This window comes from Phoenix dactylifera, chromosome 9, assembly GCF_051530095.1.
Source record: "Phoenix dactylifera cultivar Ajwa chromosome 9, Ajwa_hap1_PhDact_Kaust_v1.1, whole genome shotgun sequence".
NCBI lineage: Eukaryota > Viridiplantae > Streptophyta > Magnoliopsida > Arecales > Arecaceae > Phoenix > Phoenix dactylifera.
Genome location: NC_143198.1, coordinates 25539824 through 25562688, shown reverse-complemented (window position 1 = coordinate 25562688; position 22865 = coordinate 25539824). Strand labels below are relative to the sequence as shown.

Sequence of the window (22865 nt, the reverse complement as noted above, 5' to 3'; positions counted from 1 at the left end):
CCGTAGTAGGTGGCTGACAAGGGTAGACCCTGGAGCGTCAGGATTTTCCTAGGTCGGAGGTTTCGAGGTCGGATGTCTTGAGGTCGGGCGTTCCGAGGTCGGACGCCGACTTCGGCTGTTCAGGGTCGGCGATTGTGCGGCTTCTTGGGGGCATTTGTGTCACTTGGGGGGAAAAATCTTATTCCCCCAACACTACCCCCCGACTTCCGAGTTCGAGCGGCTTGCGGGCTCGGACGTGGGAAGTAAAGTCTATCATTAAAGTTGGGGGGCGAATCTCGTCTGCGCCCTCGTGTTTCTCGGAGTGTTTATGGCGAGACCCGCGCCCTTGGGCGTTTCGAGGTTGCTTTATTCAGCGAACTTATGGTGGAGCTCGTGTCTTTACGTTTCTCGGAGCGGGTGTAACGGGGGTGGCGTCTCTTGGATCGCCTTAGTATCTGTGTTCGGCTGGTGCACTTGCGGCCAGGACCGCTTTCTCAGCTAGACATCGGAATCTATGTATGGGGGCCGAGTTGGGCCCTAACTTACGGAGACTTTGTTCAAGTTGAGACTTGACGAGCGGAGACTTGTCGAACGGAGCATGCATAATGTAGTTAGGAGATCGGTCTTAAGCCGACCCATTGGAGTAGCCCGACTTTGGGGCGAGATAGGACTCCAACGTTAGATGATTAGCGGTATGTAGATAAAATTTGACAAGGAGGGCATCGAGTTGGATGTACCTCTTGCATTCTCGGAGTTGTGTTTCACATGGCGGAGTAGGTTGCTTTCCTTCCTCGTCGTCCTCCGGAGTCATTTTGACTTGTAAGGGGGCTCGGGCTTCTCACGGACCCGACGACACCCACCGAAGTTGAGAGGATCTGGGGAGGCTTTATTGATCTACAATTCTTTTCGAGGTCGAGGGAGCTTGAGACCCTCTGGTCGGACCCCGGGGTGCCCCAACCTTAGTTGAGGAGTCTTGTGTCAGGTCGGTGTAGTCCACGCACATACGCCATTTCCCGTTGGCCTTCTTTACGAGGACTACGTTGGTGAGCCAGTCCGGATAGGAGACCTCCCGGATGAAACCGGCTTCGAGGAGTTTGTCCACCTCCTCGGCCGCAGCACGTTGCCGTTCCGGGGCGGAGCCCCTTTTCTTCTGCTTTACAGGCCTGCTGGTTGGCCTCACCGGGCTCTACTTGCTTCTTCCAGAGGGTGTCCCTCGCATCGAGGGTTTCTATGGGCAATGAAGGGCCCGTTGGCTGAAATGTCGCCTCGGTCGGTTGCTTTACTCCGTGGGCCGCCGTGTAGCATTGCTTGGCGACCAGCTGGTCTCCTCGGACCTCGCCTACTCCTTGGCCGGTAGGGAACCGCATGAGCAGATGGTGGGTTGAAACTACGGCTCGAAGGGCATTCAGCCCTGGCCGCCCAAGGATGGCGTTGTAGACCGAGGGCAGTCGGACCACCAAGAAGTCCGTCCTCACAGTGCTCTCCCGGGGGGCGAGGCCAACTATGACAAGGAAGCTGGTCTCACCTTCGACCGGGACCGAATCTCCGGTGAACCCGACTAGCGGGGCGTTGATCCTCCGGAGATGTCCTTCTGTCGACCCCATTTTTTGGTAGGCATGATAATACAAAATGTTGGCTGAGCTTCCATTGTCAACTAGGACACGCTTTACATCAAACTTATTTACAATCATTGAGATGACCACAGCGTCATCGTGAGGGGTCTCGACCCCTTCTAAGTCCTCGTCCGAGAACGAGATGACTTCATCAGTGCGTGGGCGTTTCGGGGGTGCTCCCGGGGCGGCTGCTCCTGCTGAGGCCCTTCCAATCATGTTGATGGTGCCGGCAATGGGCCTGTTGTCGTCCGGATTTTCGGTTGGTACGACATCCTCCGCCGGCCTCCTTTCCTCGCGCCGGTTTCTCACGAACCGGTTGAGTACTCCTCGGCGGATGAGTGCTTCTATCTCGTCCCGGAGCTGGAAGCAGTCCTCCGTGTCGTGCCCACGGTCTCGGTGGAAGCGACAGTACTTCCTGGGATTACGGGGAAATCCCGTGTCTCGCATAGGCGGCGGGGGTCGGAAGAAGTCCCGACCCTCAATTTCCATCAGGATCTCGGCCCGGGGGGCGTTGACGGGTGTATAGTTCTCGTACTTTCCCGGGTACGTCCGAGGCCGTGGCGGGGACCTCGGTCGAGGAGGGGTCCTCTGCTGACGGGGCGGGCTCCTCAGTCTGGGGAGATTCTTCTCATGGCGAGGGGATCGGCTCCTCTGTTGGCCGCGCTCCTCACGGCGCTTCTTCTGCTTCTTAGAGGCGGGCTCGATTGCTCCCCGCCTAGAGGCAACTGCCTCCTCGGCCTTGGCATACTTCCGGGCTCGGGCCAACATTTCGGTGAAGTCGGCCGGGAAGCTCTTCTCGATGGAGAAGAGGAATCGGTAGGAGCGAACCCCAGTCTTCAGAGCCGACATGGTTATCGACTGGTCTAGCTCGCGAACCTCCCATGTGGCGGCGGTGAAGCGGTCCAGGGATTCCTTGAGGGACTCCCCCTCTTTCTGTTTGATGTCGAGGAGGGAGTCTGACGTCCGTCGCTGGCGCCGGCTGGCAGCAAAGTTGGTGGCGAACTGCCTGCCGAGTTGCTCAAAAGAGGACACCGTGTTCGGCTTCAGTCCAGAAAACCAAAGCCGAGCGGTCCCTCGGAGGGTTGCTGGGAAGGCCTTGCAAAGTATGGCCTCCAAGGACCCTTGTAGGGCCATGAGGGCCCGATAGCTCTCCAAGTGGTCGAGAGGGTCGGTGATTCCGCTGTAGGGCTCTACCTGAGGCATTTTGAACCTTGCGGGAACCGGCTCATCCTCGATCCGGCAGGAGAAGGGGGACTTGGTAGTGAACTCAAAGTCTCCCTCCTGCCTCGCCTTCTTACTGTGGAGCGCTGCAATTTGGCGCTCCAAGTGCTCAACCTTTCTGTCGAGCTCCCCCACCCGCGGGATTGTCGCCGCGGTTTGCGCCGGCTCACGGCGGTCCGGGGCTGACTCAGCCTCAGAAGGCTGGAGTCTTCTGTTGAGATCCTCCCTCGGTAGCTCTCTCTGGGGGGAAGTCCGTTCTTCGTTATTGGCTCTGGAGGAGCCATGTAGATTCTGGCCGGGGAGAACCGGGCCGTTGGGAAGAAATTTCGGCGGGACCTGGGCCCGCGGGGGAAGCGTTGGTAAAGCTTCCTCGCGTCGCAGGCCCTGAACGGCGGCGGCCAGGGCCTGGACTTGCTGTACTAAGGCGTTGAACTGTTCCGGCTGGACCTGAGGAACTGGGTCAGCCGGAGTTGGAGAATTCTGGACAGAGTATCCAGGACTTTGCGGGGGACGCCGGGAGACGTTGGAGGCTCCCTTACTTCTCAACTTCATGACTGCTACTCGGGCCCTTCCTCTAGCGCCAACTGTTGCTGGAAATTGGACCCGGGGGCAATCTTCGGTCGAGGGAGAGGGAGCTGCGGGTCACCACGGCGGGGCGGCGACCAGTCGGCGGGCGGCGTCCTCCGTCTGGGGTGGCCGGAGAGAGGGAGCTGGGGGTCCTCACGGCGGGGCAGCGATCCGTCGGCGGGCGGCGTCCTCCGTCTGGGTGCCTGCAGACAAACCGGTGGCCGGGTTTTCCGGCGCCGGCCCTCCGACGCTCAAGTCAGGGAAGGGGCAGATAGTGTAAGGAGGAGATGAACAGAGCTTGTAAGGCGCGGAATTTCCCCAACCCCCTCCTGAGAAGCTAAGGCTCCCTTTTATAGGTGGGGGTCGGTTTACCTGTGATGTAACAGGGCGAGGCCATAGTACGGCTCGGCATGTGGCTCAGGTCGGCGCACGGTCAGGCGAATCATTGTGCTGATGTCGGCGGTGAGGGCGTCGTACGACCCGAACCAGTACGCTACCAGGCGAATCATTGCATTGGTGTCGGAGGTATGGCCGAGATCAGAGACTTATCATGGTTGACCAGACTCTGCTGGGCTAACTTGCCGTGGAGAGCCGAGGATCCGTAGATGTCAGGAGCCATGCGCATTAATTGTGGAGTAAGCCGGAGATCCGCATTAATGGTGGAGTAAGCCGGAGATCCGCATTAATGGTGGAGTAAGCCGGAGATTCATATTAATTGTAGAGTGAACCTGAGGGTTACAGCGGCCATACGCAATAAATGCTGAAGCAGTGGCAGGGTATGGTCCTCAGTTGGACCTCGGAGGAGTACGGCCGTAGTAGGTGGCTGACAAGGGTAGACCTTGAGCGTCAGGATTTTTCTAGGTCGGAGGTTTCGAGGTCGGATGTCTTGAGGTCGGGCGTTCCGAGGTCGGACGCCGACTTCGGCTGTTCAGGGTCGGCGATTGTGCGGCTTCTTGGGGGCATTTGTGTCACTTGGGGGGGAAAAATCTTATTCCCCCAACACTACATAACCAAATCTATCTAGCAGATTATTCAAGAATGGCGTTTAGTTTGTGCTTCATGTTCTGAGATTAGCATGCAAATTAAGATAAAAAATAAAAATTTATTTAAATAATTAGACTGAAAATTTTATTAGATTTATGAGTTGAGTCAGTACAATAAATAAGTAAAATTATAGAATTGTAGACTGGGCTACCCCTATATCTATTAATATTCAAAAATAGTTTTAATTATTACAAAAATTTATGGAATATATTATCATATAGCGATATTCTTCTTAAGAAAATAGAGAGGCTAATTAAGTTATCTTGACGTGATGCTTGCGTGCCCTCCGTAGCTACTAAGCTCGGCCCGCCTTCAAATACTGGTTTTAAGGTGTACCATGAGCATGTCCAAATCTATCTAGCAGATAGTTTGAGAATGTCGGCTAGTTTATGCTTTATGTTCTGAGATTAGCATGCAAGTTAAGATTAAAAAATAAAAAAATATTTGAATAATTAGGCTAAATTTTTTATTAAATTTATGAGTTGAGTCTATACAATAAATAAGTAAAATTATAGAATTGTAGACTGGGCTACCCCTATATCCATAAATATTCAGAAATAATTTTAATTATCACAAAAAATTATGAAATATATTATCATATAGCGATATTTCTTTTTAAGAAAATAGAGAGGCTAATTAAGTTATCTTGACGTAATGCTTGCGTGCCCTCCGTAGCTACTAAGCTCGGCCCGCCTTCAAATACTAGTTTTAAGGTGTACTATGAGCATGTCCAAATCTATCTAGCAGATAATTTAAGAATGCCGGCTAGTTTATGCTTTATGTTCTGAGATTAGCATGCAAGTTAAGATAAAAAAATAAAAAAATATTTAAATAATTAGACTGAAAATTTTATTAAATTTATGAGTTGAATCGGCCCAATAAATAAATAAAATTATAAAATTGTAGGCTGGACTTTTTGTATTTATAAATATTTAAAAATTGTTTTAAAGCCAGTCAATTCAAATTTTATAAAAAAAATATTTATTTTAGAGTCGAAAAAATAACAGATATTTATGAATGCAGGGAATGCTGTAATTTTGGTCGTTGTACATTGGGGAAAAAAAATTCCTCAGCTCACGGTAAAAAAAAATGAAGGTGGGCCCAGCAGATCAAGAGCAGACAAATACCGGCTGCTCTTCTTCGGAAAACCGTATCTAATCTAGATATCCTGATCCAATCCGACGGCTCGTAACGAGGACCACCAAATGGGCCGTCCGATCAAGCGTACTTGTTGTCGGTCCGTCCAAAGCCGACCGGTCCCACCTGATGGATCGCACGGTACCCGACGAGCTGGCCGAGCCCTTCGTTGACCACTCAACTGACGGTGAGAGGATCTAGCGTCGGATCCGTCCTAAAGATGCGTATCCGCGGACGTCACCGCGAAAGACGAAGAGACCGCGAGCGGACAGCCGCATAAACATTTCTGTAAGAATACCAACTCTTGCGACCATCGCAGGCGTCACGTATGAAGTTTGGACGGTAGATCTGATCCCGCATAATAATTTCTAAGCAGTCGTTTGGTGGAGAGAATTTTCCTCGACATGCCAATTGGACGGCAATCGCTTTTAGAATTAAATGCGAATTAACAAATAAAAAATTGTTACTTTCCTTTTTTTCTTCTGTCTCCGTCCTGTCGCCATCATTTCCACTTATAACACGCTTCTAAATTTTTCCTCGCTTGGGACCCGACCTTCAAGAGGGCATCATTTTTTTATTTAAAAATTATGGTATTTTTGTGATCTATACTGTATCCAATACGAAGTAATTTTCTTTCTACGATCACTTATTTTTAAAAGAGTACTAGCAGATTGCTTATGAGATTTCTCTTAAGAGAAATGAAACCGACCCAGAGAGAAGACTTGGGCTACAAGAGCTTATCTAATTACTTACGAGTCAGTAAAGGGCCCCACAGATGATTCAATCGTGCCTAAAAAATATTAGAATTCAGATATTTGTTGGCAGTTTGAAAAAAATGTAAATTTAATATATTCAAAATATTCATTACAGATTTAATCTAAAGAGTATGGATTATGAACATGAAGTTAAAGATAGCCATCTGCTAGCAATTGTATTTTTTTGGTGTGAGGGGAAAGTAACGCCGAGAAGGAAGCTTCAATAAGTAAAGAATAGAGAGGGGAAAAATATTGAATTATGAAATCATAAATTTTTTAGTCAAGAAGATTATAAGACTAGATTAATTTTATGCTAGGAAGAGTATGATTAAATACTTGAGCACGAGACTTTATGATTAAAGTCTGAAGCATGAGACTTTAGAATACAAAAGCATAAAAAGGTAATAAAAAATAATATCTTTGAAAATAACATGATTATTGATATGAGATATGTGCAACGGAGAAGTATGGAATTCATATGAGAATTGCTTTTGTTGGAGCCTAGTGGTAAGATTGCAGCCAGTACTGGCTTTAATAAAGATGCAGTATATTGAATACGCAAAAACAGACAATTTAGTAACATACCTTGGATGGAAACAATTTATAAATAACTTTGATGATAAATATGTAAAATATTTGATGATAATAATGCAATTCAGAGTTAGGATGTGAAAATATGCATAATGCTAGATTAGATTGGAGGATTGTTAGCATCTTCCTTTGGATTTAAAAAGTTGAGGAGCTATTTGTTTGCTCATCATCAGGTAGAGGACCTGCAATCATTTTAAACTCTTGCATTGAACAAAGTAACTTCCAAGGCAACTAAGAAGACTTATAGGAAGTTCTTTTGGAAATAAAAATCCAAAATCAGGTATTCATGTATATACGTATAGCCTCTATAGGTTTGTAGAATCTTATAGGCCAACTAAGACAAAGATGCCTTTATTTGAACACGGTAAATTCCTTTATTTGAGAATATCAAGTTCCACCACGAGTAATTTACGATGATGACATAGTATAAAATAGCTTGCAGTTCAGTAGGAAAGGAACTTTCCAAATGAGATGATGGTTGATGCGACATTAAGCAATCTTTCTCCCAGGAAAAGTATACATTATGCAATCTTTCTCCTAGGAAAAGTATACATTATGCAATCTCTTTCTTGAGATGAAGGCACGACTCATAGTTTTTTTCTTGAAAAAACGACCACGGATTCTCTCGATCGTTGGCTCTTTCCTTGACACCCAAGCATTCGTCCTTGAATTATAGTTTCTTAGTCGAGCATACGACAATATCATAGGTGGAAAAAAATGGCCTAATGTGTCATCATTATGCCTGGGTATCCACCAGGAAAATAAATTACTTCTTGAAGAACCATCGCTAAGGACACCAAAAGCTCGACCGGAAATGTTTTCTTTCAATCACAGTCTAAATATATCGTGATTCTAACAAAAACGAAAAAGTCTAAGCACATTGTCTGACTACAAGTAAGTTGGTGACATCTTCACCAATAATGTATTACAGTATTTTTAGTGTAAATAAGTTAAATTATCATAAAAACTAGGATCCAAAAAAAAAGGAAAGATGAGATACTTCTTGTAGCAGCTTTAGATATGTGAGTTCCTAGCGTGCATTAAATATTACAATTATTCTAAACTAAGAAACCTGCCCAACTATTACGTCAAAGAATAGTTATGCCTTGTGTAAGGGGGTAGTGTAAACCAACAGATGAACTCACAGAATAATCGTTTCAAAATAAACCCATAGGCTACTGTTATCAAGAAGAAGAAAAAAAACCCTAGTCTGCGTGTGAAAATACCATCTACTTCTGTCCACAGATATTTTATCTACTTTGTTTTCTTTTGGGCAGCTACAGTGATTGATAGACAGATGGAACAGAAGAGAGGGGCAGGTGGTGGGAAGCCACCAAGACATGTGAAGAGGTCAGAGAGGCATCTATTCAATCCGCTTCTGAAGGCTCTTCAAGATTTGAGCCAGTCATTAAATAAGGATAGAGGGCATGAACGAGCCCTTGCCGACCCCCCACCCTACCCTTCTCACCTTCCTCATAAAACCAAGCCTTCAACTCCTTCCAGCTCGCCGCTGCTGCACTCTGCCCAGCTGCGTCTCTTGATAGCTTCTGGGTATAGGTTTCGACGAGGTCTCGTGTGTTTAGAGCTCTCTTTCTCTTCGTCTCTCTCCCTCTCTATCTCTGTCTCTTCCGGTTGAAGAGTTGTAAGAATTTAAAAAAGCTGGCAACTTCTTGACATTTAGAATCTAGTCTATGGGGGCTAAAGTGTGGTTTTATGGAGTCTGGGGATTCTTGAGTAAGTGGTTTCCGTGGAATGGTGCAACAGTTGCTTTTTCTGGTTCTTTTTTTCGTCTATCAAGCTGTCTCTTCTTATACGATTTCGCTTGACATGGGTGGTGGTTTGAAGGGTTTGGGGGTGGAGCTCCTTCAAGTCCAAAGAAGGGCCTTGGAGGGGTAGATAGAGCTGCCGGTTTATGGATTCCACTGTCCTATTCCATGAATATCTTTCTGCAAATGTCTATTATATTATCGCTGGAATTTAAGATCAGAGATGGAGAGAGATTGATTATTTGGGATAGGCTTGTGGTTTGCATAACCCAGGAGCTGCATTAGCCCTGCCCGTTCCTTGTTTGGATTGAAGGGAGCTCTACACCTTCACCCTGTGCTCCCTTCCCTTCTCTTTCTCTCCCCCCCTCCTCCTCCTTTGTCGGACGAAGAAAGTTGGGGGTGGACGGAGGGGGACCAGGAGATGTCGATTTACCCCTTGAGGGACAACATATTAAGATTTATTTCCTTATTCTGTTATAAAGGAGTAGATCCGATATTAGATTTTCATCGAAGTCTTTATATATTTGCTCGGTCGGTAGTTGGGGATCTCTTGCCTGCTATCCCTCACCACTAATGGTTACTGTTCTCGCTGTGATCCTATGTGCAGTGATTCATGGTGTCCATTTTTGGTTATTTGGTTATACGGGTGGTGGTTTTCATGCCTGTTAGATTTTTCTTGGTTGTTATCGCAGGACTTGTTTTTTCTGATGCAATGTAATTCTTTTATATATTTATTTATATCCGAGTTTGCTATATTTTCTTGTCCTCCTTCAAGACTGAAGAATTATATGGTAGGCACGTCTTCTTTCCTCCTAGATCTGCTGCAAGATAGAAGAAGAACACCCCATGTATAAAATTGCAATAAGGTGCAAAGATGGTAAAGCTCCAGGAAGAATCATTAGCGAAAACCCTTCAGTTATTTTATTATCTCATTTTTCTTCCACTTTTTCCTTCTTTGGCCTTATTAAGCCCCTTGTGCAGGTGGTATCGTCACCTAGTACGGAGAGGAATGCGAGTATGGTATGTATCACCGGCCCGGGCGTTCTCAAGTTTGTACCAGTAAAACTCGATCAGAATAAATTGGATTTTCCCCGCCTATCTTCTCATCTTTTATGCCGATTAGTTTTGTGCGTCCGTGATGGGATGTAAGCCTTTTGTTCCAGTGCTTTTATGTGTTTGTTTGGAATATATATTAAACAACCAAGTCCAGCTTCATGACAACTCCGAGTGTCTGACTTCTTGTTTTTCCTCTTGTTTGTGTGCTCTCAACTAATCTGATGCTCCGACGCGACAGCGCTATAAATTGGTTTTTAGGGACATTTCCAACTCTTGGTAAAACAGGATGAACGAGGAGGATTTAGAAGAATGGGGACTAGATTCTTGCCTCCCATCAAAAGCTATTATTAGAGCAGTAGTAGCTAGCTTTGCAGCCTTGTAGTGTGATGTCATGTCAAGGGAAGAGACGCTTGGCTGTAATCCTTGATTTGTTTGTTAACTTGGTACCAGGTAACCTGGGATTGAGAGCACCTTGATTAGGGTGGCCAGTACGTTGTTTAGCGTTAGAGATCCTCTCCTGAGGGCGCAAATGAAGTCATCTCCTTGGAATTAGTGGATATGAACGAAAGAATTAAAATAGCAACCAAATGTCTTGTCTATTTACCAAGGTGGGGAGTGTGGTGGAAAGCAAACCGGATCGTATCTATTTTTTTAAATTGGTGTTTTATACTTTGTTAAAGAAAAATGAATGTGGATTATGGATAGATAACCATCATATCTGTATCATTCTATCTGTAATTTTATTTAGAATTTGTATTTTTTTTATTATCCGTTTTGTATTTATATCAGTTCAGCAATTGTAGATTTTTTTTTTTTGGATGTTTTTTCATCCCATTAATCTGTATGCGTTTAGTTGGGAGAAGATGTTGGACTCTAAACCTATTTATATAACTCTGCAAGTGCTATATACTGATATTTGATTCGGAGCTTCCAAGTGCCTCACTTTTCTCTAGGATGGTTATTTTGTACTAATTTGCAGTTTGATTCGTTACTAATTTAGAAGCATTTCCATGCCAGGGTGAACCATTCTGTAGGCCTTGTAACTAATTTCAGCACGAAATCTTTGGAGACGGGCTGGTATTAGAACTGATTATGGGCAGGGCCTCGGCCCAAATCTCTATTTATTTTATTATGTTTTGTTCTTATTAGACTTTGCTTTGTCTCCAATTCCCTAAGCCCGATTCTCGGCCCACAGCTCCCACAAATTGCATTGGTGCCTGCTTTCGTCTAATCTCTTGTGAACCGTCCCACCTATAGATGGTGTTATGTAGCATGACATAGATCGCAAATCCATGAACAATGTGAATTAAAAAAAAAAACTCTCCGATTCTTGGCATACACAGGCAGGCTGTAAGCTAAAATGTTTGTTTAAACTTTATAGGTATATCATGAGATTGATGGGGATATTCAAGCGAAGTATGTATATCATGAGATTAATGGAGCTATTGATTGGGTGGCTTTTTTTTTGTGTGCTAACTATTTGGAGGGTGGGTGAGATGAAGTTGTCTAATGCTTTTCGAGAAGATGCTTTGTTTTTTGATTTTTTTGGCTGTATTTGTACATATTTGGCATGATATTTTTATTTTTAGAAAAAAAACTCTTAACTGCAATTTGTATTATAAATTTATTACTTTCAATACAATATTTATATAAAAATAATGTTTGATTTATTTAATTTTGTTTCTAAGAGTACACATTTAGAGTGTACAAACCTTTTAATCTTTTCGTTTGGAGATAAAGAATTCCTTGAATTATGGAGACATGAAAAGGACATACCATGTGCTAAGGAGGAGTGTTCCCAAATACTTTGCACCTCGCTAATTATGGATCACATGGGACCACCATCGTCATCATCACTCCCATGGGAAGGCCGCACTGAGAAGACCAAAAGGTTCTCCAGGGAGGCATCTTTTCTTTCTTTTCTTTCTTTGCTTTATTGTTTGTGCTTCTCGTGTCTGGCATAAAATCCACTATCCGACTAACGGTATAAAAAAAAAAAGATAAATAAGAATTATATCTGATGAGGGAATTCAAGTTCGGATCTGCAAAACGATAGATAATGACGACTTTCCTGTGAGCGAACTGTGCCTCGAACCGCAGCGTCTTTTCATGCACGTTGACCATGCATGGTGATCTTAAATTTCTGTGAGTAGTTCGATTATTATTTTTAAAAGGCTATTATTAAATGAATTTTTGATTATGGATATCGATGTCATCCGTGCTGGATGAAATATTTTCTTTTCTATCATTTGATTGGAAGGATTTGAACATTTTTTTTATGGTAGATTGCTTTTGATTAGGTCTGGACGGATTAGTCCTGTGCCACCTTGCCTGATCCGCCAGGTTCGGTTCTTGGGCAGCCTTGGCAGGACTCATCTGGTCGGGCTAAGACTCAAAATTGAGGCCTTGTACACTCTCATCCTGCACTTAATAAGAACTTTACTGGCTTGAATAAATGCATCATCACCTAACATTCATATAATATTTGAATAAAACAATGTATAGAATATTACTTTCAACTCAGCATACAAAGTAACCTTTAAGAGTCACAGGTCTAAAGAACTTTGAGGCAGTGGGTGAAAGAGGGAAGAAGCCTTCGGCACGTCTATCATGAGTGTCAAGCTCAAAGCCATATGGAAGAGCATCATCTATACAAAGATTTGTGCTGGATACAAACTGAGTCCTCCTCAAGAAAGACGAAAACTCAGCCATGATGATCGAATGGGTACAGAATCGAAGACACGATGCTGGCAGTAGACCATTGCTCCACGATATCTGATGACTCTTGGGTGAGTGTGAATCTTATTGGGCCATAAAACGAATAATGCTACTAACTAGGTTGCCTCCTTTGCAGCTCACAACTCTGAATGTTTCATCTGAAAAGACTACGTGTCTGCACCTGATCCTTTATACTATATATTTTTTCTTTAATTTTGTTGGATGGATCTACGTTCGTCGAGTGAGCTGCTGTTGTACCAAAAAGGAAAGAAGCTGCTGTTGTACCAAAAAGGAAAGAAGAAGAAGAAGAAGGAAGGAGCCCGAGCAAGGACAAAACAGGAACCAAAATTGCATGAACCACAACAAAGTTGCATGTTAAGCATGGGCTGAGATCCTCTTCAAACAAAACCAGGGTCATTTTGGAGGAGTCTTCCGCTTACTGGTGGGTGAACAATTTAGACACAGATTTCGGAATCTAGAATGCATTCATGCATGTAAACTAGAAAGCATTCAGAGACAGACTTAATAATGGTAGTGGTACAAGTAAAATCTAAGTAATGATGGAAGCCACAGCTAAAAGAATAAGGTATTACAAAGCTTAACATACACAAGCTTCTGATCAACCTCCCCGCTACCTTTATATTTCTCTTGGGGTATCCACCACCCCACGCTAAAAACCAAGCTCTGTAAATGATGTTCCAGTATTGTATGGATGGCAATGCATAAATTGGTCATATTTCTTCTGGAATAACTCAAGATTGTATGCACATGTTTGCATACAGAAGGGTGTAAAACAGTTCAACATCCGGCAAGCCTCGGATGGTCTGAACGAACTTGTTGCTGCTGGGTTCCTCGAGCAGTGGCAGGCATAGTTGTGTGACTCGCGGCAAGAGCTTAGCCAAGGGAACTCCTGAGGGTGGACTCATCCCTGCAAGCTGCATGCTGATATCGTCGACTAGCATGTCGACCACCTTCTTCAATGATATCTCCACAATATTTCCAAAATCAGGGCTACAAACAAATATTGCTGACATAAGAATTGACAGGGCTATTTTATTAAGATAAACATAAGTTCAAGAGTTTAATAAGCTAAAAACTTAAAGAGAACATAAAGAATTTTTACCAGATATGACCAATGCTTCACAATAGTCTGTTTCAGTCTGATAAATACTTAAAAAGAAGATTTATGACTCATAAGATCTATCCTTTTGACATTCAAGTTGTGTTTCCTTGTCCCTAGCAGAAACAGTGTACCCAGCATGGTGCTAGTCTATGACGCACATTTTGCCAATAACCATCATGTATAAACTCAAATGCACATAGTTAAGGTACTGATGTTTACTACTTGCAACCGACAGCTGGCCTTGTTTTTAAACTCAAAAGAAAAGTATATCCCATAGAGAAGAGCAGAGCTCTCTTCATTTCAGAACTCTCAAGTATTTTCTGAAATAAATTGTAGAACCCAGCAATGTGAAGGGAACAGAATATGTAGGATAGTCAGATACGTTCCACCTCCCTTCTACAAAGATTCCAATCCTCATAGGCCAGAAGCTATGCAGGGCATCTTTTGAAGTGCCACAAATTATTTCCATGAGAGGAAAGTGGCAGACCCAATATAGTGCTGCCAAAGGTAGCACTATGCCCACGTCAGCTGAATCTGGAGTTGCAACCTGCTCGCTCCTTAGAAGGCAGATAATTTGTCAGGCACCAAAAGTTTACATCTAACTGCTTTCAATAATTCCATAATGACGAGAAATATGGTTGGTGCTCTCTCCACCATAAGGTTAAGTTTTTTCCACAGGGTCAACAATGAGAACCAATAACAGTGATCCTGCATAATCTCCTACAAGACTCTAAGTCACAATAAGAGCTTTACACTAAATGCGCACGGTCATGTATGGACTCTTCATTGTGACTTGTAAACACTAATCTGTACAAGACTAAAACTTCTTTTTGGACAAAATAATAGGCCATCATCATCAAACTTGAAGTACAGTGATTACGCAACTTCAGTACATTCATCTTGTATACAAGAAATTACAGGTGGAGGCCTACACATACATAATATATACACACACACACAAACACACACACACATATATATATATATGTATATATGACAAAATTGCAGATGCTATGTAAGTTTTTCTATTTCCTATGCTGTGCATTAAGGCTTGTTGCTGGTGCAACAGTTGCTAGACAAGATGTCATCTTAGTGTTCATCTTTTAAGCATGTTGTGTACCAGGTCAGGAGAGCAACTCCAAACTAGAAGATTATCATGAGTGTCGCCAATACAAACAATCAATCCAGCATGGGAGGATGTATAGCACTCTCAACTCTATATTTTCATCACAACTTCAACAACATGAGTGAAAAGATAGATGAAGCAGGCAATTCACCATGTCCTGAGGAAAATTAGAACCTTGCATATGGTTCTCTGAACTAAAATCTTTGGGATCTCCACCAGATGGTAATGGCTTTGATAAAACTTATGCTAGCAAGAAGCAAGTATAATATATCAACTGGAATATATTTCCCATTTTTCAATTAAATAACTAAGATAAGCAGAACTTGTTCCATGTAAGTATTGGTGATTACCAGCCTGTATTGCACATCCAAGATCCACATGTACGTGATAGTTCACATAAATGTATTGAAAAACGTTGACTTTTCTACCAACTTGACTCAAAACAATTAGGCAAGTATAATATATAAGATGTGACGAGCTCTGAAATACATACATGATAAAGTAAAGATAATAAGAAAAAAAAATCTAATGATGAGGTATAAGAGAGAAGAGATGTGTAATCCACCACAGAAGTTATATAAATATTAAATCAAAATTAAAATATAAAATGATGTAAAGTTGTCATCCTACATTCATACACATGAAAGGACACAGAGATAAGTCTAATACAATTTTTCTAGTACTAAAAGGATTCCCACCTACTTTTGCAGTCCTTGACTTCTTTTGAATGGGAAAACTCCAAATCAACTTGAAGCCTGCAACTATTATTGCGTCTTTAAATAGATGTGACTTTGAACTCCAACTTAGGTCATACATTACTAATCTAGAGACCTGTAAGCACGGAACAAATTCTTGGTACTAATACCACTCTCGGTTTGATCTTAGGTCAGTATGGTATTGGGACAGACCAAAATGACCATTAACAACATGAATAAAGAGAAAAAAATTAAAAAGAAATTTTGTCCAAGGACACCAAGCCATCCCAAGTGTTAGGGATACAACCACCTTGGCTAGTACCAATCGAGACAACCGGGACATCCTGGCCCATGAGAGAATTGGCGTCCCAAATGCATCCTAGGTACTGTTCTCCAATTGGAACTTACAATACTGATGGGACATGCTGGATACACTGAGAGCCAAATCCTAGCTTCTAAGATTCAAAATCAACTTATAAAAAATCTAGATTTACAGAATTTAGAAAAAAATACCTAAAATACATTTTTATTCCTGTAACACCTGAGCATGTCAATGAGGCCGTATTATTATACATTATTCTACGATTAAATAATGTATGCAGCAACACTCTGAACTACATATATTGTCACTGTCTCCTAAGCATCATATGACTAATATTGGTACATGAAAATACCAACCTGACTTCTAATTGTTTTCTCCAATGTATCTGTAGCAAGAGATTGTAATTTACAATGCTGATGCATCAATTACGCATGCTGGCATAGCCTTGGATGGTTATGCAAATCAACCCCAAGCTAGCTAGGAGGCCCTTACACTATACTGGTGTTGTTTCTGCTATTAAGGATGGATAGTCCACCCTAGTGTCAATGCCAATGCATCGATTACACATGCAATGTGGCATGGACTTGGATGTTTATGCAAATCAACCCCAAGCTAGCTAGAAGGCCCTTACACTATACTGGTGATGCTTCTACTATTAAGGATGGATGGTCCACACCTCACACCTCACACCATCCACCTAGTGTCAAAGATGGTTGTATTATGGTTCCATTGTAATGTTACGTGTGACAAAAGTTTTGAGAATGTACAAATTAAATGCCTCAGCTTACCCCTTGCATAAGCAATGGTAGGCTGAGGTTCGTATATATCAGGTTATATGTATCTTTATATGTAGAAGCAATTGGTAGAAACCAACAATCAGCCACGAACAGAATTTTTGGCACAAATGGAGGAATCATGCCACTTTTTTAGCACAAAGTATGAATTTTCACCAACTTCAACTAAGAATTGAAATTAAAGCCTCCAAAAACATGTTACCAGGTGCCCTCTCCAAAATTCTATTCCACTACCAATTTCAAAAGTTCTTATTTAACTTCAATTAGCTTCTTAAGTCCTAGGATTACATTGAATGATTACCTTTATCTTTTGTAATGTTAGAACAATGATTCTGTTTATTTTTGAAAGACTTGCATGGTCCATGATCTGAGGCTCAGATAGTTTCGAATCACCATCACTCAAGCTCAAGGGAACGCTGCTAGGAAAAGGTTCATTTTCCTCACATGTTGCATGTACAGAAGGATCACATACATTCTAACAGGCTAGCGACGCATGCAGTAGAAGTAGCCATAACCATACCTGGATCAATGACCAGCCCAAGTAAAAAAGGCTAATCCAAAATAAAATGGATAGGCTTGCTCCTTTCTGCTACTTTATGCAAAGCTAAAATGATGAGGCCTGAAGGAGATTTTAAAACCATTATTGACTGCACTAATGGGGAGAGGAAGGCATTATCATCTACAATCCCTTGCTGCCTGATATCTGGTTAATGGTGGAGAGTACAGCTTTTCTAAGCAACCCCAATCAAGTTGCTGATTGGTTAGCTGGCTATGGAGCTTCTCATGCTGTATTTTATCAGTGTATCTACTGTTTTTTCATCATCGTTGTCTTCATTCCCTAATGTTGACTGTTCAGGATATGTCTACCTAGGAAATGTTCAACGAGGTTTGCATCCTTTTTATTTTTTGAAATTTTTTTATTTAAAAAAAGGGCTTCAGGCTAATGTTGCCTCAAACCATGGGATAAGGTTCATCCAGCAGGCTGTAACATCTTGAGGATCATAGGTAACACTTAGATTAAGGTGGGAGATATGTATCACATAGAGAGGCTATTGAGGTGCATATCTTACATCATATGTCACATTATAACAGGAGGTATGTTTGCAATAGGCTTTGGTTACTTCTACAGAAGAAAATCAGATGACAGACTATATCTGTTGTAACCCATATGAGAATCAGTTTTTGCTGTAGGAATGAAACACTGTGCATACCTTGATAGCACCGACCGTGTCTCTGACATTAGCTGCTCAAGTTTGCCGACATCCATAAGATTGGAGGAATCATTGGTAGATGTGACCATCAGTTGCCTGTATGCAATTGCATTCTCAGGTATCAAGTAACTTATCCAGCAATTAGGTCCACCGATGCTCATGAACAACTCCAGTATCTGTATTATTGTTTTACGCAGTTGGACCATGCTAAAAGGATCCCTGAGCTGCTTTCTGCACATTGTGATCAAAATCCACAAAACAAATGCATCAAATTTGTCATCAGCAAAGTAAAATGCCAACTTTTTGTACAAATATAAATCAAGAAGAATATAGGAAATCAAGTATGCTACTAAACTATGCTATTCAACACAGTCAGATGCCAAAAACCAAATATACCAATCTAGTATTAGATACATGTATGAATATGCAAGCACGTGCAATGAAATTCCAAATTTTTGGGGCATTTAGGAAAAAAATATTTAGTTCTTTAAAATTGAGGAAAGAGAAGAACTCATAGGTAAGATGTTCTCTCTGTGTGTATAATAGCCTAAGTAAAAGCAGAAAAAAATATTGAGGGCAAGGTAATATTTAGATCACAAATTATGTATGCATAAGCAAAAAGGATGTCAACAGCATTAACTCCTTACTCTTTCAGAACTTCCATAGCAGCTTTCTGCATGTTCATAATCAATGTATCGATGCCATGGGCAGAAAGATAATCAGCAGTTGCTAGAAAGTCTTGCTGTCCGTGCCTGCTAAATGAGTCAGATTCATCCTGCAATTAAACAAAAAAAAGGAGACTCAAATATTCAAAAATTAACTAGATGTCTAAAGGATGCAAGAATAAAGATTTACGCCACTGGACCAACTGTAAAGAACTACCTGTGCGCAGAGTTTTAGATTACTATTGCAAAATTCACTTAGAATTATGCTTAAATATACTTTTGTCATCGAGCATGTCATAATCAATAATTATTTATAGGACAACTATAATTGATAGCTGTAAATTTTCCACAAGATATTTTGAATCAACTGTAGCCCACCATCTGTCAGTAATTAACTAGAGCAAGGTACGTACAACTGCAAAGAAGCTCCACCCTAGTGTCTTGCCAATGTCTCAAGGCCACCAACAAAGACCCATAAGTAATGCAAAAAAAGCTAAAGTGCATAAAAAGGATGCCTTTGAAGAACAGGAATCGCCATTTCATGAAGCCTTAAGAGCCCTCAAACTAACTTGATGAGGCCTTCAATTTTAGAGCAATAAAAAGGACAAGATAAAATAATTTTAAGATTTTTTTTTTTTTTTTTGGGTTGGGTGGGGGGGGGGTAATAAAAGACAAAATGGAGGGTTTCAAGGATGACGTCTTCTTAAACTCGTCATGGGCATAGCACACTTATGCATGTGCGCATACACCATGCCTCAACAAACCATGTGCGCACGCACACCATACAGTGTGCTCCCTGCCATGTGCATTACAACCACAAAGTCAAGTAAAAGGACAAGAGTGAGAAACTACATGAAGGCTCGAATAGGTAATGTAGGATTATTCCAATGCTTACATGACAACCACCATCCAAAACTTCAAAATATTCACCAAAAAAAAAAATGGAAATGCCAAAGCTTGCTGAATGAACTAATTCATTGCTCCTTCCAAGAAACACCAACTACCATTAAACAAAAGAATTAAAAACAACCAAATATTTTTAATATATCACAATAAAACCGTGCCATGAAGAGACATGCTTGCTTGTATAGGGAAACATTTCATGGTCCAACAAAAATTGAAAGTTTGGAACATAAGATCATATCTCTCCCAATTAAGGATTGAAAGCACCATAGATTGAAAAGGATTTTTATATGGTGAGGCCATGAGATTTAATGCAACTCGCACATGATAATGACTAACAACTATGACAACAACAACAACAAAATAAACTTAGGGGTCTTTCCTTACTTCATGTGCGAGCATGAGTGAATACATATGTGAAGAATGCATGCACATGTATAGAGACATGCATGTATAAGAATAGGAGTATGACACAAGCATATTAAAAGCAGCACAAGCAACTAGTTTGCAAAAGGTGAGAAGATATTTACCAGTAGCTGAGAGCCTTCCGAACCACGAGAAACTTCTAGGTAGAGATGCCTCCCTAAGATGTTGACCTGAACCCTAACATATAAGCAAAGCATTGTCACTGACCACAAGGACGAAGCTGTTCTCGTGAAACCTGTAAAGGCAAAACTCATGACAAACAAAGTCAGCAAGAAAGATCATGCTTTACAAACAACAAAAGCACCAGCATCCTATTTTATCACCAAAAATGCCACCAAAGATACAAATAAAACAAATAAATCAAATCCCAGCTCTAATGCTGCATGTCGATGCACGAAAAATTAACCTTCACTGTAGTTCAAAAAAAACATAAAGGGAACTAGAATCTAAAGTAAATTCAAGTACAGCAATGATGACATACTCAGAACTTTGAGCCTTTCCCAGAGCTCGAGCTTCTCTTTGGATGTAATGGCGTTGGATTGTGCCTTCCCTTGCATTAGCTTCTCGGTCAAATGCGAAAGGTCCAATTCCTCCAATATCCGAGACCGCAGATAGTGCATAGCATACGGCAGCGTCGTCGTATCTGAAATTCTTTGTATGCTCTCAAAATGCTTCTGCAATCTACCAATAAACAAGCGAAGAAAAATTGCATTTTGAGATAAGGATACCAAAATAACAATTAAAATATGGAATTTTTGGCACAGAAGAAGCCATACTGGGCCCTAATGAGTTCATTAACTTGTCTCTCGCCTTCCAGCTGCTTCTCCAAATCAGAAATTCTTCTTCTATGAGCATCGTAGAGCTTATAAATAACATACCCACTCCCAAATACTCCAAGAGCAGCAAATACCTTCCTCCTATGCCTACTCCAAAAACCCCTGCTTCAAAGATCCATAAAATATGTTAAAACAACAACAGAAAAGCTGACCCAGTGGCTAATCGAAACCCCATAGATAAAGATCTGTGAAGAAGGGCAAAGAGGAACCACCTAAAAGAAAGCATCGCTTGTTATCAAAAAATCAAGAAAACCATAGCTAAATCCAAACTTCCAGTAAACATGGTTGAGAACCAATCAAAAAAATGGATCCATGGAGCACAAAGCTTTGGAATTGAATCGAAATCTCCCGATGCCAAAGAAAAGATTTAGAGAGGATTAGTTGATAGAACAAGTTTGGAATGAAGGGAGGAGAGGAAGAGGGATTCTCTCCTCGATTCGAAGCTTTGGGCGGCTTCAGATGACGAGGAGACAGATAGAGAATTGGGGTTCGAGAATGATAAGCTTGGGAAACAGGGGACTTTCCTTTCGCGTTCCAAAACGCCGACCCCTTGATCCGAAAAAGAGGGCTCTAACCGAGGGGCGACCAACGGGGCGACGCGATAGAAGCTGTGGGCCCGGTTTCCGAATTCCGACCGAAACGAAAAGAAGCGACTTTCCGTGGGTTCACGCTCGCACCGCCGGTTCCCGGCAGCACTTTTTAACTGTAGCCTGAACCGGAGATATTCAAATATCTTTGACCAAGACCATGCCCGAACGGAATCCGGTTCGGTTGGGCCAGTCTTTGCCAACGCTGGTAGAGTAGGCTAGTAGCTGCATGTGCTGGTTGTTGCCTCTATGGGAGGGAAAAAAAAAAAATCGGTCATTCGGTCTGCAAATGATTTGTTTTAAATAAATTTAGATTTAACATAAATAATTTTGGATCGTCAACTTATCTAAATTTATTTATTAAATAAGTTAGTTTCAAATTTAAATTTTTAACTTGTTTAGCTCATTTTAATCTATTTAATAATTGAGTTAGGTTATGATCCGACATGTTTAACCTATTTAAAACTTGTTTAAACCGTTTGAAACTTGTTTGACCGGTTCCTGACCTGTTTAACCCGATTCGCTTAGCATGTTTAACCTGTTTAAATCTATTTAATCTGGTAAAAGTCTGTTTAACCTATTTAATAAATAGATTATATTGGTCAGATCAGATTACTTGTTTAATAAAAAATTTGGATTCAGATTTAAAATTTTTATCTGATTAATGAATAGGTAGATTTAGATCGATGAATTTTTGACCCGACTTGCATTCAACTCGACTTGTATCTAATCTGATATGATCCGATTGCCACCCTTAGGAATAAGACTATACAATAAAATATTTTTTTTATTGGTTCATCTAATAAACCTAATCTTAAGAATTGAGTAATGCTAGAATATGGCACATGCATTGTCTATGTTGGATTTGATGAACAGTGTATATAAATCATTCTAAGGGTGCTTGCACATGAGAATGGGCCAAAGTGCTGCATGCTTGTCAATGATTAGCTCACTTTTGGTATGATAGATTTTCTTATTTTTCTTCTAACATGAAACTCGCAAATGAAAAGTTAATATTTATTAAAATATGAATTTGGTTGTATCCAAGGTGGGTAAGGGTGATGAATATTGAAAGATGTATATAAACTCTTGCCAGCTACATGATAGCATCCAAACCATACCTAAATATTGACCAGCAACCTCACAAGCTATGTTACAATTGCTCCTCCAAATGTGGTTGCTTGATGTCTTGATGTTATATATATATATATATATATATATATATATATATATATTGCTAGCTGTTATGAGAAGTCTCGTGTCATAGAGAGTAGTGAGTAGTTTTTTGAATAATATACGAGTACAGTGGAAACATAAGTTTTCATGCAAAAAATTGTTTGATGCTATTATTCTATTTTTTATTTTTTTTAAACCTGACCTTTATTTATAAAGAGTAGAGGTGAAAACTCCTTATTTTTACATATTATGTGGCATCATTTTCACCTCTTTCTAGTTTTAAATATATAAGTCAGGCCGTAGCGTGTCAGATTTTTGGTAAGGTTACTTAGTCTTATCCGAAAGCGGCACGATTCCGCTGCGATATACCTCATTGTAGTTAAAATAAAATATTTTTTTATATTTTTTAAAAAATATAAATATATTTAGTATGGTCAAAATATTTTTAAAAAATGAACATAGAGATGGTGGTGGAGATAGTAATAATTGTGGTGGAGACAATAAAGACGGTTATGGTGCTAACGGCAAGTTTGGTAGCCATATAGCAGAGATGA

General features: G+C 41.4%; 1 protein-coding gene and 2 long non-coding RNA genes across 3 annotated transcripts; 2 read left to right on the top strand and 1 right to left on the bottom strand.

Moving 5' to 3' along the window:
• The first annotated feature begins 8305 nt into the window (after window positions 1-8305).
• LOC103716853 (uncharacterized) lies at window positions 8306-10644 on the top strand. The gene is made up of 2 exons (XR_605610.6): window positions 8306-9818; window positions 9968-10644. It is a non-coding gene; the product is annotated as an uncharacterized LOC103716853 (long non-coding RNA).
• Window positions 10645-12411: 1767 nt separating this feature from the next.
• Window positions 12412-12738, top strand: LOC149752911 (uncharacterized). Its single transcript, XR_016396510.1, has 2 exons — window positions 12412-12518; window positions 12584-12738. It is a non-coding gene; the product is annotated as an uncharacterized LOC149752911 (long non-coding RNA).
• A 175-nt stretch (window positions 12739-12913) lies between these two features.
• LOC103716860 (peroxisome biogenesis protein 3-2-like) lies at window positions 12914-21120 on the bottom strand. Its single transcript, XM_008805040.5, has 7 exons — window positions 20761-21120; window positions 20489-20650; window positions 20194-20393; window positions 19817-19947; window positions 18366-18493; window positions 17719-17949; window positions 12914-13458 (listed from the first exon to the last, which is right to left on the bottom strand). Exons 1-7 carry the CDS (start codon window positions 20772-20774, stop codon window positions 13200-13202), a joined length of 1125 nt encoding a protein of 374 aa, XP_008803262.4. The 5' UTR covers window positions 20775-21120; the 3' UTR covers window positions 12914-13199.
• Window positions 21121-22865: the final 1745 nt, after the last annotated feature.

What these genes read in the sequence shown, in the direction of transcription:
- LOC103716860 (XM_008805040.5), bottom strand. An exon ending in AATGAACTCATTAGGGCCCA is followed by an intron (nt 20,394 to 20,488) that starts GTATGGCTTCTT and finishes GTTTATTGGTAG; the next exon opens with ATTGCAGAAGCATTTTGAGA. An exon ending in GGAAAGGCTCAAAGTTCTGA is followed by an intron (nt 19,948 to 20,193) that starts GTATGTCATCAT and finishes TTGCCTTTACAG; the next exon opens with GTTTCACGAGAACAGCTTCG.